This window comes from Diplotaxodon limnothrissa, linkage group LG11, assembly GCF_057381915.1.
Source record: "Diplotaxodon limnothrissa isolate DT_005_m linkage group LG11, D_limnothrissa_male_GT1.1, whole genome shotgun sequence".
In the NCBI taxonomy this organism is placed as follows: Eukaryota; Metazoa; Chordata; class Actinopteri; order Cichliformes; family Cichlidae; genus Diplotaxodon; species Diplotaxodon limnothrissa.
Window position 1 is genome coordinate 20,676,895 of NC_140606.1, and position 19,352 is coordinate 20,696,246.

Sequence of the window (19,352 nt, forward strand, 5' to 3'; positions counted from 1 at the left end):
ACTCTGTGCGTTTCTCTAATCGGACGAGAAGAACTTCTGACACTATGCTTATCAAAACACATATTTGCACAGATAGTAAACAAACAGAGAGCTCTGGGACCTGCCAGCGAACATTTCATCAGTCCTAAGGGGTTTCCAGGATTACAAGGATGCAGATTGATGCATGATGGTGACGACAAATACACGGTTTCTACACTTCCTCTGCTCCCTCAAAACACACAGCTACAGGATGTTTTTGTGTTGAACAAGAAGCGGACGGACTAAGTCACTGGGAGGAGTCGTGATGGTACTCACACTGGTAGCGGCTGTTTTCAAACTTGGGGTCGTTGTCATTCTGATCTGAGATCTGCACTGTGATCTGACAGATTCCAATGAGCGGCTCTTCTGCTTGATCGGTGGCCGTCACAGACAAAGTATACTCCCTCTGACACTCCCGGTCAAAACTCACTGCTGTGGTTATCACACCTGACACACAGTGAGGACATTAGCACACTTAGAATTTCAGTTTGTCATTGTTTGGACTGAATTGTAAAGCTTTTCTGATATCCAACAGGTACTGTGTGTGTAGAAACTTTTGAAACACACATATTTGATAAGACAGTAAAACCTTAATCACATAAGAAACTCAAAGAGGTGTTTGTGAATTAAGATTCCAAGATTTTTGTTGGATACGACCAGAAAGGACAGCTTTAGAAATGAGCATACCAGAGGAAAAGCTGTGGTTGAGCGATTTGGAAAAAAAGTAAGAAAGAGGGAAGGCTGAGATTTTGATAATATATAGAAAGGAGGGATTGTGACAAAAGAATGTTAAACATGGAGCTGCCAGGCGGGAAGAAAAGAGGAAGACCATTGTGAAGGTTCATGGATGTAGTGAAGGAGGAAATGCAGATGGTTGGAGTGACAGAAGAAGGTGTGAGGAATATGGTGAGGCAGATGATCTACTGTGGAAATACCTAAAAGGAGTAGCTGAATAAAGAAGCTGTGGAAGAACTGTTTGTAAAAATTATAATGAGTGTTTCTGAGCTTACCAGTATCAGGATCAATATCAAAACCAGATGCCACTCCGTCTCTGTTCATTATGCCATATTTGACCTCTCCATTGACGCCCATGTCAGCATCATGAGCCTGGACGCGCAGGACGAACGTTCCTGGAGGCTGATTCTCCAGGACTGCTGCGTTCAGGCTATAGTTCTGACACTGACAACCAAACAGCAAAGTCAGGGGTCAGAATTTGTCATTTAATTTGCAATAATGTAAAAATAAATAATAACTCGACTCACCTCCTTGAACAGTGGTTTGTTGTTGTTGATGTCATTTATTCCCACAATGACCTGCGCTGAGCTGCTGAGTGGGTATGGCCCACCAGATGCGTTGTCATCCGTGGCAGTGATGTTGAGGACGTACTGTGGCCCCCTCAGGCGTGGAGGAGGACTCCGCCGCAGCTTAATAATACCTAAACACACAAATACAGGTGGGGCAAATCAAATAGGGTAGAAACGTTTTTTTTGTCAGATTCAAATTGAATATGTGCAGGTGGACTTTCTGACATTTCTAAGAGTTGTAATATAATTCACAAAAAGACTCAGATCAAATTGCTTGGGGCTAAATTTATACCTTCAGAAAAAAAGGGACATAATGAAAGTTCAAGTTATATCTTGTGACATTTTCAAGCCTTTAGATTGGGCCACACTAAACTCTATATAAAATAGCTTTATCCTTTAGCAGCTACAACACTTAATGGTCAGTAGCCTTTTTGTTATTTTGTGCCTTTACTTTTGTTTCTTTTACTTCTTTTACACCATTTTTGTCTTCAGATAAAGTCCAAAAGTAATCAACACATCTTTAAATATGACAGAGGCCTGGTGTTGGTTGGCAGGGCTCGTGGTTTCCTTTTATTTAGCAGATTTAAAAAAAAAATAGAATAAAAATCAACATTTTCTACAGGGAGAAATACAAATTTCAGCTTCTTTCATGTTTCATCCAAAAGTGGTTTCTAATGCCAGGGGACACTGTTCACTTTACACGTTCCTCTGGAGGAGAACACAGAGTGTAAGTGCTGCTGTTCATGCTTTCCCTCAAAGACATCATAAAAGTGAAACTGCAGGATGTTTGTGTCTTTAAAAAGGGCCTCAATTTCACCTCAACTATTTGACATTTTTAAGTCACCTTAACAAGACATGTAATTGCAAATTATAAACGCTCACTGACTTTGCTTTAAATACACTGAATTCTGTATGGAAGTGTTTTCAGTTGGGTGTTCAGCTTCTTTTTTCAATGCTATTTACACTTTACCAGGCTACTAATATCTCTCATTATGAGATGGCAAATGACTCTGATACAAAGGCTGGTGCACACCAAGTGTTAGATGAAGCATTATTAATAAAATTGAGTGGCTCAGTTACAATACCAATTCCAAAAAAATTGGGATGCTGTGTAAAATGTAAATAAAAACAAAATGATGTGCAAATCTTACTCAACCATATTTCACTCAGAGTAGAACATTTCAGTTATTTGAACTGGAGGAACATTTTGGAACTAAGTAGAGTGGCATCAGGTCAGGAATATGATTGGGTACAAAAAAAGAGCATCTTAGCAAAGTTCCTCGATGTAAAATTCTGAAGACTTTAAATATCTCATCATCTACATGAGAAATCTCTGTGGGGACAAAGATGAAAATCAATATTTTGGTCTTTGGGACCTCAGGCAGAACTCCATTAAAAACACGAACAATTCTGTCCAAGAAACCATTGCAGAGACTCAGGAAATGTCTAGATATCATTGCCTATGAACATCGTTTCTCCACAAATGTATATCAAAGCTCGTTTAAAATGGACTGAGACAAACTGTCCTGTGGTCAAAAAAATCAGAATTTGAAATTCTTCTTGAAAAACATGGATGTCAAATCTTCTAGGCTAAAGAGAAGAGGGACCATCTGGGTTGTTATGAAAACTCAGTTGAAAAGCCTGCATCTCTGATGGTGTTGGTATGGGGAGTCAATCAGTGCCTGTGGAAATGGCAGCTTGTACAACTGGAAAGGCTCCATCAATGATTAAAGGTATACAAAGGTTTTAGAGCAACACATACATCCAGACAAAATCTTTTCCAGGGAAGACCCTGCATATGCTTAACAATAACAACTCTAAACCATTTACTGCATCTGAAGAGTCTGGATACCGAACTAGCTGGTCTGCAGTCCAGACCTTAGACAAATTGAAAACACAGCAAAAAAGTCAACCGAGGACAAAGATGAGTCAGGACTGTTGAACAGCTTTATCCTACATCAGACAGGAATGGACCAACATTCCTCTCACAAAGGTCCACCAACTGGTTTATATAGTTCCCAGATGTTTATGGGACGGCCCTGTCTTAAATTTTGTGAGACCTGTCGCTGTGTGATTTACACATTCACCAGGAGAAAGATAAATACCTTAGGGGTTGCACTAGAATGTGTACATTTTGTCATTTTAAAAATTTACTATGTTTTCTATGTTGTACTGTCTATAAAATATAGGTTTATATTTGCATATCAATGCAAATATATCTTGTTTTTATTTATCTTTTACACAGTGTCACAGCTTTTTTGGATTCAGAGTTTTTTGGATTCAGTCTTTTGAATATGTGGCTTTACAGCTGAAGGCCCCATCCAAAGTTGTGTTTCTTAATGTTTACAGGCCTCCCAAATACTGCACAGACTTTTTTAATGACCTCAGTGAACTGCTGTCTGTGATCTGTGTTGATTTTGACTGTGTAATTATTGCTGGGGATTTTAACATTCATGTGGACAACCCTCAGGACAAAGGGACTAAAGACCTGAGTAACACTCTGGGCAACTTTGGGCTGACTCAGCATGTAACAGAGGCCACACATAATAGAGGACACACTCTTGACCTACTGATCTCCAAAGGCCTGAGCATTTCAAAGGTTACTGTGTCTGATGTGGGCCTGTCTGATCATTACTGTGTTTTCTTTGAAAGTAAAATCTCAGCCCACACAAATATATCAACAACAGTGATCACAAAACGGTGTATAACTGAACACAGTAGTGAGATCTTTAACCAGGTCTTCCCATTAACACCTGACCTGTCCAGAGGGTCAGTCAATGAGCTCGTCAATAGCTTCAATGCTAACATGTTAAATGTAATGGACACTATTGCTCCCATTAAGGTGAAGGTTATCTCTGGAAGGAAAAAGTCTCCATGGAGAAACTCCACACTGGTGAAAAATGAAAAAAGAGAGTGTAGGAAAGCTGAGCGCAGATGGAGAAAAACAAACCTCCAGGTTCATTATGACATTTATAAAGAGAAACTTCACAATTATAATTTACAACTGAGGAATGCAAGGAGGTCCTACTTCTCTGACATCATCACTAAAAACAGCCATAATGCTCGGGTCTTATTTTCTACAGTTGACAGGCTAACAAACCCCCCTGTGTCAGTGGCAGCTGAACTTCATTCGACCATGGCCTGCAATGACTTTGCCAAATTCTTCACTGAAAAAATCCAAAAAATTAGACAAGAAATTGGTACATCAACAGCAGATCCAGGATATGTACTGTGTCCACCAAAAAACTGTTTAAACACCATGAAACAGTTTCAACCTATTAACAGCAAAGACCTGGAGGACATCTTAGGTCAACTGAACTCCTCCTCCTGCTGTTTAGATGTCCTGCCAACAAGTTTTTTCAAAAAGGTCTCAAAGACTTTAGAGTCAGACCTGTTACAGATCGTCAACTTTTCTTTATTATCAGGTGTGTTTCCAGAATCACTAAAAACTGCTGTAATCAAACCTATACTGAAAAAGGACAATCTTGACAAGACACAAATGAACAACTACAGGCCGATCTCAAATCTCCCGTTTTTAAGTAAGATCATTGAAAAAGCAGTTTCTCAACAGCTCAGTTACTTCTTAAAACAGAATAATTGCTACGATGCCTTCCAGTCAGGTTTTAGACAGAACCACAGCACTGAAACTGCTCTGACCAAAGTGTTTAATGACATATGTCTGAATACAGACAGTGGAAAAATGTCAGTCCTAGTTTTACTGGATCTCAGTGCAGCATTTGATACAGTTGACCACAACATATTACTCAAACGACTGGAGAACTGGACAGGTCTTTCAGGAACTGTACTAAACTGGTTCAAAACATACGTAGAAAACAGGAAATACTTTGTATCAATAGGTAACTTCACATCTGAGCAGACAAGTATCACATGTGGAGTTCCCCAAGGTTCCATCTTGGGACCCCTTCTGTTTAACATCTACATGCTCCCACTGGCACAGATTATAAACAACAACAAAATAAACTATCACAGCTATGCAGATGACACACAAATATATATCACAATGTCACCAGGAGACCGAGGCCCTGTACAGGCTCTTGGTAAATGCATTGAGGAAATCAATGACTGGTTGTGCCACAATTTTCTCCAGCTAAACAAAAACAAAACTGAGGTAATAGTCTTTGGCGCCAAAGAAAAACGATTACAGGTCACCAGAGAACTTCAATCTATACATCTAAAAACCACAAACCAGGCGAGAAATTTGGGTGTAGTGATGGATGCAGACCTAAACTTAGAAAAACACATTAAGACAATAACAAAGTCAGCTTACTATCACCTCAAGAATATATCAAGGATAAAAGATCTGATGTCTCAACAGGACCTGGAAAAACTAGTCCATGCATTCATCTTTAGTAGGCTTGATTACTGTAACAGCATCTTTACAGGTCTACCTAAAAAATCAGTCAGACAACTACAGCTCATTCAGAACTCTGCTGCTCGAGTCCTCACTAAGACCAAAAAAGTGGACCACATCAGTCCAGCTCTGAGGTCTTTACACTGGCTGCCTGTCCGTCAGAGGATAGACTTTAAAGTTCTGATGCTGGCCTATAAAGCTCTGAATGGTTTAGGACCAAAATACATCAATGACCTCCTGACCCAGTATGAACCATCCAGATCCCTCAGGTCATCTGGATCCGGTCTTTTATCAGTTCCCAGAGTCAGAACCAGACACGGAGAAGCTGCATTCAGCTTTTATGCTCCTTATATCTGGAACAAACTCCCAGAAAGCCTCAGATCAGCTGAAACACTCAGTTTATTTAAATCCAGGTTGAAGACTCACCTGTTCTCAGCTGCATTTGAATAAAGCACCAAATCCACACTTTAAGCTTAAATTTCAAAACTTACATTTAACTACTGATTTTATCTACTGTTCTGATTTTATCTGTTTTGATTTTATATACTGTTGTTTGTTTGTTTGTTTGTTTGTTAATTAGTTAGTTAGTTTATTTGCTTGTTTTAATCAATTTTAAATCATGCTTTTTATTTGTTCTTGTTTCTAATGTCTCTGTAAAGCACTTTGAATCACCTTGTTGTTGAATTGTGCTATACAAATAAACTTGCCTTGCCTTGCCTATGTAATGATGTTATGTTCTTTTAAATTTGTTACAGGCTATTTTCTGGTTATTTTCCCATCGTTTGAGTTATACACATACAAATGCCGAATGTCTGTGAATGGAGGCTCCCAGCCTCTGTGTCCACAATGGTAAAAGCTTAAGTTGGTGTAAAGGACAACTGACACGTTGAGCTTAAAAACAACATAGATGAAACGCATTGCTGTGATGTTTTCTGCTCTGTGGGTCACCAACAGCACAGATTGTTGGCACAAACTGCAGCCAGTAAAAAAGCTCGCATTAGTTTAACTCTGGCCTAAAACAAATGTCATATTTTTCTGCGCTAACAATCACTTGCACATTAACATAACAGAGCAGCAGTGCAAACAAACAAACAAATAAGCTGCTTTGGTAGAAACATGAATAGAGACACAGAGGCTGGGAGAGAGAGAGAGCGAACACATCTACATGAAAATACTTCAGAACTCTTTGAAGTGACAAAGCAGAACAGCCAAGCAAGCCAAAGGCCATCTGCTGCTGAAGTTCGCGCGTGCGTGTGTGTGTAAGAGAGAGAGACAGTCTTAAAATATCATTTATGTGCAAATGTTCATGTTTATATCTCTTTGTGCATGGACGCATATGTGCGTGGGGCACAGAGCAGTGCAGCAGTGCATGCTGGGTGATAAGGTGGCACAGCGGCTTAGAGAGAAAAAGACACATACACATGAACACACACACACACAGATAAACATGCAAAAATATGACTGAACATCTCACTGCTGCATATGAACTTTATCTTTAAAGTGTCTTTCTCTGACATACACATTTATACTTGTACTTTTGTGAGAAAACTCATGGACATGATGCAACCCCTGGCGCCTCACCCTCAGTGAATACAGTTTTTTTTTTATTTGCACACACATACAACACAGTAACATCCTTTAAATATGAATGAATCAGATAAGGCAGGAGAGGTCAAGAAGCAATTATCTACACTCAATTTAAAGCACAAGGAAAATAAACAGCGCAAGGGAAAAGGAAACATTCAGAAATGCAATGTGATTTTAAAAAAATCACAAAAGAAAAAAAGGATTCGAAATGGTAATAAAATGCCTACAAGCTTATCTTCTTGTTGTCAAGTGGTCCCAATCAGTAAGTGTGTGTGAAAGGTGTTCACCTTTTACCTAAATGCAGTATGAAACAGTGAATTTCTCTTTAATTCTGCCCCAAACTGAGAACCAATAAAAAAAAAATTCTTAGCTCAAACTGACCCTCACAAAGACACAGAGACAAATATGTAAATGAGTCAATTATGTCAAATAGTTTATATTCTAATAGTTTATATATTCCTGCACCGATTCTACATTTGTGTGTTCATGTTCTTTCTATTTATGCGTGCTTGTGTGTGCGTGTTTTCTAGGGGGGGTTCACTGGCCTTGTTAATGCTACCAAGCTTTATCCCAAATACTCGTCACCATGGCAACAATCACTTTATTCTGTGAGTGTATATGTGTGTGCAGCTTGGTAGAGTGATCTGAATGCTGCTGCTGCTTTGTGTGTGTATAAAAGTTATTGTTTGTGTTGTTTGTGTCTGTTAAAGCTACTTTGCTGGCAAACAAATAAAATGCTCATAATCAGTTAATGAGTTTTTGTGCTATTCAAAGCAGACATCGCTGCTGTCAGTCCATGGGAATATATCACAACAAGTACTGGTCAAAGGAAGGGAATATTTACTTATTCTAATAATAATTACTTTTTTTTTTTACTGTCTTACTATAATAATCATAGCAAATGCATGTAGGTCTGTTCCTTTTAGATGCATTAATTCATCTGGATGAACCTTACTATATTAACTGCCCTTTCTCTTGATGTTCACACAGTGTAGCAGTGGAACAGAAACTGTCAATCAAAAAGCTGTTTGTCTGTGTGCAGCTGTGATGCACTGAAAGTGACCAATCGTAAGATGACCAGAACATCCCTTGGTTTCTGCTTGAAAACTCTTAAAAGCCAGATCAGTTGGATTTCTTAGGATATTTAGGGCTTTTTTACCTTTATAACCACCTGTTAGCGTTTCTGCCTTCCATGTCTCGTCTATTTGATTGGATGAAGATGACTTGCAGTTTTTTGCTTTGTGCTCTGAGAGATGCTCTAGTTGTAAAACATTAGTGCATGCATATACATTACGTAAAGTCTACACAATTGTTCATGAGTCATTTAATAAATCCGAGCTGCAGCTCAGCATTCATTAGCGTAATTAGCTGCTCTTTTCCTGCCCCCTCAAGAAAAGTTGAGACTGGATAAACTGCAAGCATGTCACTACTAGTTGAGTTTAGTCAGAACCACTATAATTAAAAGCAGATTGTTATTTATGTCTGCAGTAATTTTAACTTGGTGGTATTGCTCTGCAATGGCAGTGAACATGACACCGATTAGTTAAACCCAGGATAGAAGCACATGAAGTGGCTTGCAGCAACTGTGGGGAGGGGTAAAACCTTATCAATAGTGTGCCCTATATGAGATATGCCAGTTGGATGTGTAGAAGGATATGAGATGAATTATCAGCCAATGAGGGTTGGCGTTAAGATCAACCGTTATCAGATGTACTTGGACTGCCAATTAAATTTGGCTTCGTGGTTTGCCTGAAAACCTGTTGTGCTCATTTCCTAATAAGCAAAATGCTAGAGCGTACATCTATTTTCATGTTATTTAAAGCACTTTGCAAGTACATTTTGTGAAGTGCTATATCACCACCAAACTGGGCCACCTTCAAACCCCCTGCCACCTGCTCCTGTATCAAAGACTCCTTAACCAAACGGCCTCAATCAGTCCCACTCAGCCCCCACCTCTCAACCCTACTGTCACTCAGCACCAGATCCCCACAGGGCTGGATCTCAGTCCCCTACTGTATCCCCTGGACACCTATGACTGTTTAATAAACCACCGAACCAACATCATAGTCAAGTATGCTGATGACACCAACGTGGTTGGGCTCATCTCTGATGAAGATGACACAGCCTTCAGGGAAGAGGTAGAGAATGTGTCCTGTTGGTGCTCAAAAAATAATCTGAAGCTGAGCTCATAATGGACTTCAGGAGGCTCAGACAGGTCCACTCATTATAAATGGAGAACAGGTGGAATCTGTCTCCATCTTTAGGTTTCTTGGCACCCACATCTCAGCCAATCTCACCTGAACCCACTTCCTCTGTGTCCTGAGGAAAAATAACCTGGACTAGAAGCTGCTGCTGGCCTTCAGCTTCAGCTGCTTGCTGTCTTATTTGTGTTTACATAAAAGAAGAAACACATTTTATGTACACCAGCTGCCGCTCCCTTACCCTTCTGGTTGTCAAGCAGGAAATTGCTATCCTCATTGCCTCCAGTGATGGCGTAGGAGACGCCATCTCCGTCCGGGTCGTTGGCATGAACGATGGCAACCAGAGTGTCAGGACCGGCATCCTCACTTAGGAAGGTCTTATAACTAACAGAGAGGAAGAGAGAAAGATGTGTTATTTCTTTACTGCATACAAGCACTTTGCAGACCTAAAGAGATGAAGGATGTCATGAAAGGGTATTAATGTATGAAAAGAAAAATAGGCTGATGCCAGAATGAGAAAAAAGTTCAATAAAAAAGTAGAAGAAATAAAAGTGTGAAAGAGACAGTGGAGCGAGAGGAGAGGTGAAGATGAAGTGAAAACAGATGGAAGAGAACAGTGGGATTAAAAATAGATTCTGAGTTAAAAACAAACTTAATTAACAGATTGACTCTGTGGGCGAGAGACCCAGACAGCGACAGGGGTGAGGCAGGAAAAAAAGAGAGAGAGAAAGCTCACAGCTGATGTTCATTATTAAACAAAGTTGTATTAACAATTCAAAAGGTGACAAAAAATGAAAACGGCTGCAAAGAGTAGAAGAATGAGGATAATTCTTACACGCTCTGTGAAAAGATGGGTGCCTCGTCATTGGTGTTGGCGACTCGGATGCGGATTGAGGCTGTCCCGGTGCGAGGGGGTGTTCCTGCATCCACTGCAACCACCAAAAACTCATAGATGTGATTAGGGCGCTCATAGTCCAAGCGACGGGCGGGGCTGACCACACCCCCAGATGAGATGCTGAAGTCACTGCTGGGAACGAAGTATGAGATCTCCGAGTTTATCCCGGAGTCACAGTCCCGGGCAAGTACTGGATGGGAGGTGGGTAGGGTGAGGAGAGAGGTGAAAGAAGAAAGAAAATTAGTTGTAAAGTGCAGAAGATAACGCGGGGTAAATAAGGAACAGAAAGAAGGGCTCAGAGAAGATGGTTGTAAAGATAGAGGTGAGAGGAGTAGGAAACAGAGATGAAGAGATTGGATAAGGTGGAAAAAGAAGAAGAAGGGAGACATTTTTATTAATAACTTAGTTTGTACACTGTTGTAATGTATGTATGATTATGTGTACTTGTCTGTCTCTGTAAGGACCAATCTGAGTTTGCAGCCTTGAGATTGATGTAGTTAGTCTTCACTGTAGGATAAAATCTTCAAAGACGTGCTTGGAGGTTCAGACATAGTTTTAAGGTTCAGGTTCGGTTAAGGAGCTCAGTAATGTAGTATGTCAACAAGAGTCCTCGCAAAGATAGAGGGTAAAATAAGCATGTGTGTGAGGATGTGATGCTGGCTGCTCGCCTAATAAGAGCAAAGCCTCGCTGAAGTTGGAGTGTTTGATCTCAACCAGTCACCAGCAGCTATGACAGATGGCTCTGACTCACACACACACACACACACACACACACACACACACACACACACACACACACACACACACACACACACACACACACAGACGAGCTGTACAGTCTAACCACAGGTGTAATGTGTTGGTTTTGTGTTCACACAGACCCTACTTGACAGATCAGTGTGTGTGTTACCTTGCAGCAGTGAGGTTCCAGGTGCGATGCTCTCAGGTATGTTGTCTCTGGTGTAGATAGAGTGGAGGAACTCTGGTGTGCAGTCATTCTCATCCGTTATGTGTACAACCACCTGCAGGGAGCATCCCACTGTTATTATCTGGTATCAGATTATACTTTATGTTGGTTTCATATTCATTTCAGCGTGAGCCAGCAGGAGCGAACAGGTGAGTTATTTCATCACAGTAAGTAAAGCTTTGGGAAGTATGACACACAAAAAAAGAATTGGGTCACACATAATCACTGATTCGACTACATTTTAATGACTGCTACAGCAGATAAAGATGGAGCTTTATCTGCTGATTTATCTGATTTATCTACACTCCATGTATAGTGGCAACTCAAGCTGCGACTATACATAGAGTGTATAAAATTTATAATCAGGAGTCTTCACAAAACAAAGTTAACTTAGGGTTCTTAACTTATTTGTCCTTAAAACATTGTCCTGTGGTTTGCATGTGCCACTTTTTTCTGAATAAAAAAGCCATCTTCATGAAATTTAATGGTTAAGCAATGATTTGACAGACACAGCTGGTAGGGATGTAATCAGTTTTTTCAATTTGATTACAAGAGCAGTATTTTGTGATTCATCAGGGTGGCGTTATTTTATGTCAGAGCTTTTTTGATTGTATAATGCAGTTTATTATGGGATACACACACAAAAGAAGAAATCAGGCAGACAAATTCTTTGTTTCAGGTTTATATTAAACTAATCAAAATCAAAAGACCCAATCAAACCAGTGCCTATGACAGAATGAAGAGAAAAACCATGAAGATGTAAATTTAAAGTCATTTTTGTTTTGTTTTCAGACATTTTCTATTTCTTATCACAAGAAACTAGAATGTCTTAGTGTAAAATTCACAGCAGACACTCTGACTTTATTAAACGTATATACTTTTCAAGATAATTGAAGCAAACATTGTGAAGACATGTCCTCTGGTCAAGGAAAATTATTTTCTCGTTCTCCCCACTTCTCCTTCAAACGTCCTAAACCTTGAGCCTCTGCATCATCACCTCTCTGCTGTTTCAGTTTAGTTTCACTCACTATCCCGAGCTCCTGGAGCCCAACCAAAATGCTATTTTCCATTCCCATAAAGCCTGATTTAACTGATAAGGCTGCAGACATGACCACTTGAGCACAGATTTTCTCGGCAGTCCTGAACCTTTGACACACCACCTGTTCAGTAATAACAGCAGGGCAGAGGAGAGGCGAGCAGAGAGGATTTAGATGCATGACTGCTTCTGCAAACATGCACTGAATATTTAGAAGCGTAAACAGTAACGCTATTCCTTATTAGTTTTTTTTTTTACATCCAACTCAACAGGTGAATATATATTTCCTATGCTGAAAGACTGATACAAAAGAAAGAAGCACATACACACCTTTTTACATCGGAGAGACACAAAGGCAGAAGCACTGACTGCAGTCACTGTGGTGCAAATAGTAATCACTTGATAACAGTAATTACTTGATTTTATCCTTTGCTGCACATGATTTGTGTGACTTATTTTTACTGACAGAAAACATTTTTCATTTCTGGGGGATTCATTTGTGCATGAAGAATAAGAGCAAGTGTTTATTAGTAATAGAAAACATTGTTAAAGTTGAGAGCTTTATGAAACACCACAAATACACTTTTTCTGTAATATCTGCTAAGAAATTGATTTCATATGGTTAATAGATTTGACCAGTTGTTACTTGAAAGTGATAAATACAAAAACCAAGTAAAAACACAAAGATAACACCGTTTGACAGGCATGAAGAGCTTTCAGCTGAGAACTTGGCTTTTCTTCTGTTTATCCATCTTCAGTACTGTTGATCCCTCTATTGTTTGCTGAAGCTTTATCAGAAATGGTTTCAACTGAAGGGTGGTTGGGAAACCATTGTTAAAGAAGGCGGAGAGTAAAGGCTAAGTTGTGCCAAATTATATAAGAACTGGAATGAAAATCATTGGAAACAGGTCTTCTGGAGTGATGAATTCAAACTTTTTTTGTTTCAAATTTTCATGAGTATGTACAGAGGTGGTTGGAAGAAAAGGACAGGAGTGAGTATGTACAGTCATTCATGGTGTGGGGCTGCATTTCAGCCAGTGGTGTTGGAGATCTAGCCTCTGATCTCCCAGCACGATATCATAGCAAACCATGTAATAGACAGGCCGGTCCACCGTGTCCATTTCACGCTTCAGGCCTCTCCAAAGAGTGAAATGAACACACGTGCACAAATTTTAGTACCAGCAGGGGGAGATACTATATTTAAAGCCAAGAGGTCGCTAGTGAGCAAGGAAGGTATGAAATACATTCCAGTGTCCTTCATCACTAGAGACAATTAAGCTAGGTGGCTAATATGTATTTAAATGTGTTAATAATGTATGTTTAAACACTTTCATGTGATTATTTTCATGGTAGCCTGGAATAAAAATATCTCCCTCTGCTGGTACTGCAACTTGCATGCATATCCATTTTACACTTTGGAGAGACTTGGTGTGTCTATTAGACATTTTTGGATCTCCACCAAGTAGACAAAAGGTCATGTACCTAAATTTTGGGGGAAAATTCCCATCAGCCAATTCCCATATACTGGGTGAAGATGGATTCTTTATATAGTTCAGGCAAAGACAAGTGTACTTATAAACTAATGGTTCAATAACAAACCAATAGCTGCTCACGGACATAATTTTTTTTAACCTAAATTCCCTTCTCTGTTATATATTTAAAGATGTTTTTCCTTTACAGGTGGCAAAGAGATGCTATTTTAGTGTGTTATTGAAACTATCTTGAAGTCTTGGGGTTTCTATATTGAGAAAATTGGGAAAACGTGTGTAGTCTAGATTCATATAATATTAACAGTCAAAAAAAGGTACTGTTCGACTGAACAATGGAAAGAGACAGAGACATGTTGACGGCTTTAAAATGTCTGATGAAGGTGATGAAGCCAGAGGCAACATAAGCAGTGCTGCAAAACCCCCTCTCTCTCTTTTACATGCACACGCACTCACTCACACACACACACGCACACATGCACACACACACACACACACACTGGCATGCACGAACAGGCAGGGCATTTATAGTGAATTAGCCAGCCAAGCTTATAGAGCAGCAGTGGCCTTTGGGGGACACTGGTAGTTTAGCAGCTATTCTCTCTGTGTCTCAACCATCTGGACACTGAGAGCAGGTGATAATGGATTTCTCTTGGTGTGTGTGCTTGTGGGAGTGTGTGTTAATGTGAACAGATGTAGATATCTGTTGTAGTAAGTCTTCAAAGCTTACTCTGAGGGTAAAAGTCAGTACTTAGCAGCCAGGCTTTTGCACTTTACGTATGTGTGTATGTGTGTGTGTGTGTGTGTGTGTGTGTGTGTGTGTGTGTGTGTGCTCGAGCCACATATAATCTATTATTGTGCAAACCCTGTAACAAAATAAAAAGAAAGCTCCTGCACCACAAAACTGCTGATTCCTAAGTGATTCCTAAATTCTGAACGCAGCTTTGAACTTGTGCATTTCACTGAGTTTTCATCGTGAGAGCTTCACGGGATGCTCATCAGTTTGTTTTTAGTGGTATGCTTGCAAAATAAACACATAAATTTAATAAACAGTAAATGAAAGAGTTGCATCACAGCATCTGATTCAGCAGCAGCACTTTCTTTCTCATTTTAAATTAATGAGTTTTCATCAGAGAAGTGGTATGCCGAACTGTCAAGGGTCAACACCCTTACATGTTCTCAGATATGTGTGATGATGAGCTGTGGATTTATTTCAGAGGCTGTGGTAACACTTACAACTCTGTATTGACCTTCCAATTCACACCATAATACTCCATGGCCATCATGTGATTCGACTGTAAGAGTTTAATATGCCATTGATGTGTGAACACTTAGAGTGCCTACCATTCTCCACCAGTTATCAGATATAATAAATTATTTTCAATCACTCTCTAACTTCTGTTTTCAATTATCAGGTTGTCTGAGTGTTATTTTTCCCTGGTTATTGTTTTAACTGCAGTGCACGGGACCATAACTTTGTCCCAAAAGATAAAGCTGTGTGTTAAAGCTGTAGCTACATGCTGTTGACATGGATGTATAAATTTAGAGCTTGCATTCACACATCAAACTTGTAAAAGTATTAGTCACTTTACACAGATTAATAAATAGTATATTTGCATGCTTGGTAGTGTAGCTGTACCTCTGCCACGCTGCTAAGGCCGGTGTCGGGTTCAGAAGCTCGGACCTGCAGGGTGTGCAGGTTGTGACCACTCTCATAGTCGACATTCCTGGTGAGGCTAAGCGCTCCGCTCTCCTGGTTGATGCTAAACAAATTCCCTGGATTAACCAGTAGCATGTATGAGAGACTCTTCTTCTGGAAGGAGACAGCATGGACAACTGCAACTCTACATGGACGTGGACATAAACACACACAAAGCAAGAAATTTAAGCAACATTAGCAACAGTTTTCTTACCAGAAAGAGAAAATAAAGGGAAAAATAGACTTGAGTTCTCCAAGATTTTATGAAATCCTTTTCTTAGACCTCTATCTTCTGCTGAATCAGATAAAATACTGTGTTAGTTTTAATGTATGTGTGCACCACTTCACAGTCAGCTCCAAGTCATGTCTTAGCATGGCTTAGCAAAAATACTGCAGCCGCGGGGGAACTGTTAGCTAAGCCCCCTAAAAGTAGAAAATATCGAGAAATTTCCATATCTTTTGTAGTTCTTTAAATGTCATTACACATTGGTTGTGACATTTCCTTACCTACTTTAGCACTGTTGTTATTTTTATTGCTTGTATTCCTGTTTTTATCTGTGTAAAGCACTTTGAATTTCTTTGAATGAACTTGGTGTGCCTTGCCCAAAGTATAAACATGACCACAGGTCTGCAGAAAGCTGATCTGCATTTCTTTTTCCAAACAGACTTATAAAGTGAAGAGGAGCTGTGACGTGCTGGTCGAGCTCCAGTGCTGCGTTTAAAGTCTGCAGCCTTCATGGATTATTCTGAACTCAGACACCATTGCAACCCGATTAATCAATTTAACATAAACTAACACACAGGTATGCACAGACGCACATACGGTCAGAGGACATGTGCATGTGAGGACATAAAAACAAATAAAAGGGACATAATGGAAGAAGAGACACACAGAAACCACATGCAGAGATACACCCACAGACACACTGCTCACAGGGTGGCATGGATACTTGGATATTAATACAATGTGCTTTGCGCCAGCAGCCCCGAGGATTCACACACACACTCTCCTTCATGTTTATCCAGACCTCGCTTTTAATAAATATTTGAATTTGCCACACTTTCAAATTCTCAGCCTCAGGCCACACTCATACATCTGGGTCCTCTTCAACCACCTCCACCCACCCCAGCCTTCTCTGCATCATCCCTCTATCCTTCATTTTCTTCTCTTCCCTCTCCTTCCTTCCTCTATCATCCCTTCACGCTCTCCACATCCCTCCACCTCTCCCTCCTCCTCCTTCTTCTTCTTTCCTTTTGTCTCGCTCTACAGGGCTCATCTTTTCATGCATCACATGACATGCAAAGCAAGGGAGCAGGCACACACAGACAGACACACATATGCACAAAATGCCATTTTCACATTCTGTGTCTGAGGCAGTGGAATGCAAATCATGTTTCTGTATATATGGAGTCAGAAATATAAACAGACACTTTTGTTAATAAAACCTACTCACAACAATAGTACCAGATGTAAGATTACAAGTACTTCTAATATGTCTCTCTGTGTATAACCCTGTCAGTAACATATACAAACATATAAATTAAAAGCACATAAAACTGGTACCTGTTGGATCACTTCTAATGCAGTTGCTTGATACAAAGCAGCATAAGGTGCTGTATCAAAACTTGTACTAATGGATCATACAGGAAATATGCGCTTAGTATTTATTTTTATGTGTTAACTGCCAGGCATTTTGGTTTGTACACATCTGTACATCCATGCAAAGGGTGAACCCGTCATTGTCAATAGACCACACAAGATGGCGTCTTCTGGTTTAACTGGTGTAACTGGTGGAGGCCTAAATGCTAAAAATAAGACTTCAGAATTTGTCGAGTAGAGAAGGATCTGTAACAAGGAATGATAAGAAAAAGAAAAACTTAACACTGTCACTTTCACCTTTTTTACTTATTGAGGTTTATATTTCAGAAAGCATGCGTGTAGCAAAAAGCTTCTTTTAAGTTACAGTTTTTCTCAGTCGCTTTGGTGCGTTTCTCAGAACACCATTAACATTTGCACAGCAGTTAGTGCATTTCCCAAAACAATTAGTGCTACAGTCACTTGTTCACTGTAGAATACATGTAAACATAAAATCACCCATTTGGTAGAGCCTCCTCATGAGTGACAGCTGTAATTCACCTGAGATCAATTGTTCAATTTCGGAGACATTTCCAGGAAAAATGATACAGAAAGGTATAGGATTTGCTTGACAGATGGCCAATTTTTGGCATGTGATAACTAGTTCAACAATTTTGTGTGTGATGACTCAAGCAATGGATGTATGACTATTCGTTTTATTGGGAATGACTATTCAGCATCCATAGGTATGATTACTTTTGACTGACATGACATAAGCAAATGGAAATGTCAGAAAGCAGCAGGGAAATGTATGGAAGCAACTGATTCATGTCCAAAATCATTTGCAGTTTGTTCAGAGAGAGGAGAAATTGCTACTATGATGTGCACAAATGACTGAGTGTTGTGGAGGTTGAACTAATAGTTATGAGAATTTCAATTCTGATCTGAGAAACGTACCAAAGCGACTGAGAAAAACTGTAACAACTTATACTGCAAATAAACATCCAATGCTATTCTTTGGGAGTTTCACTGTATGTATGCATAAGGCATATATTTCCAAAGAAACTGGTAAACCTGTGAGACCTAATTGACTTGTGAAGGGCTAAAATGTATAATAGCAGTCTGGCAGTTTAGATGAAATGTCTCAGATGCCATCTTGCATTTTACAGGATTTAAAAGATTAGCCACTAAGATCTTGACGTATTACAGAACTTTCGAGTGTCTTGGAGTGTATACAACTTACTAAATGTGAAGCCTCAACAGCATAGCCAGGTGGTTATAATGCTGTAAGTGTTATTCACAGAGCATACACACAAACAAGGGATAACAATATGTCAAACTGCTGTAGGGACTCACGGTTGGCCAACGGGTATGTTCTCTGGTACATTCAGGCTGTACGTGGAATTGGTGAACTGGGGTGGCCGATAGCCTGCAAGGATAGCAACAGTGGCTGGTGGCCCTTTACGACCATGTCCATCCACTGCCTGAACCCGAAGGAGGTACTCCTTACTGGGGGTCAAAGGTCGACCGGTTGTCCTGATCTCCCCAGAACGATGGTCCACCTCGAAGCACTCCTCATCACCTTTATAAAGAGAAAAGGAAACTCTGCCTTTAAAAACATTAATTTAATAGATAGATAGATAGATAGATAGATAGATAGATAGATAGATAGATAGATAGATAGATAGATAGATAGATAGATAGATAGATAGATAGATAGATAGATAGATAGATAGATAGATAGATAGATAGATAGCAGCCACAGCTGTCCAATTATAAAACTAAATAAGGTAATATGAAGCTAGAGGGATTCTCTGAGTATGTTTATTTCTGTGTGTGTTTGTGATTAACACGTTTTGAAGAGTCCCCACTGGAGAAGAGAAGGAAGAGGGAAGGGAGCAGTAGAAATGTGGAGACAATTTGACAAAAGAGAAAGAAAGCAGACATGGAAACTTTGAGAAGAGGAGGACAAGAAGAAAAGTACAGTTTAAAGTTTGCTTAGCCTCTCTGTCCACCATAATAACTGCCATCATCACCTCTTGGGCTGGTGCAGAGTCCAACAATTTCAGTAGCTTTCATCCTATATTCTATCTATTATTTATTTCTAAAATCCCTGAGAAAATAGTTGTGTCTCAGGTTCTTGCTCACTTGTTTGGCAATAATCTTTTTGAACAGTTTCAGTCTAGTTTCTGTCCCATTGATTCTCAAGA

At 39.7% G+C, this 19,352-nt stretch overlaps 1 protein-coding gene across 1 annotated transcript in view; it reads right to left on the minus strand.

The window, feature by feature from the left end:
• The window catches only part of LOC146622661 (neural-cadherin), a 143,260-nt gene that overhangs the window by 59,358 nt on the left and 64,550 nt on the right, over positions 1-19,352 (minus strand). Inside the window, exons 3-10 of the mRNA XM_085365327.1 lie at positions 18,499-18,724; positions 15,507-15,711; positions 11,288-11,399; positions 10,318-10,567; positions 9,724-9,866; positions 1,281-1,453; positions 1,029-1,197; positions 295-465 (exon numbers count right to left, since the gene is read on the minus strand). Coding sequence (XP_085221453.1) covers positions 295-465; positions 1,029-1,197; positions 1,281-1,453; positions 9,724-9,866; positions 10,318-10,567; positions 11,288-11,399; positions 15,507-15,711; positions 18,499-18,724 — 1,449 coding nt within the window. The remainder of the gene's footprint in view (positions 1-294; positions 466-1,028; positions 1,198-1,280; positions 1,454-9,723; positions 9,867-10,317; positions 10,568-11,287; positions 11,400-15,506; positions 15,712-18,498; positions 18,725-19,352) is intronic.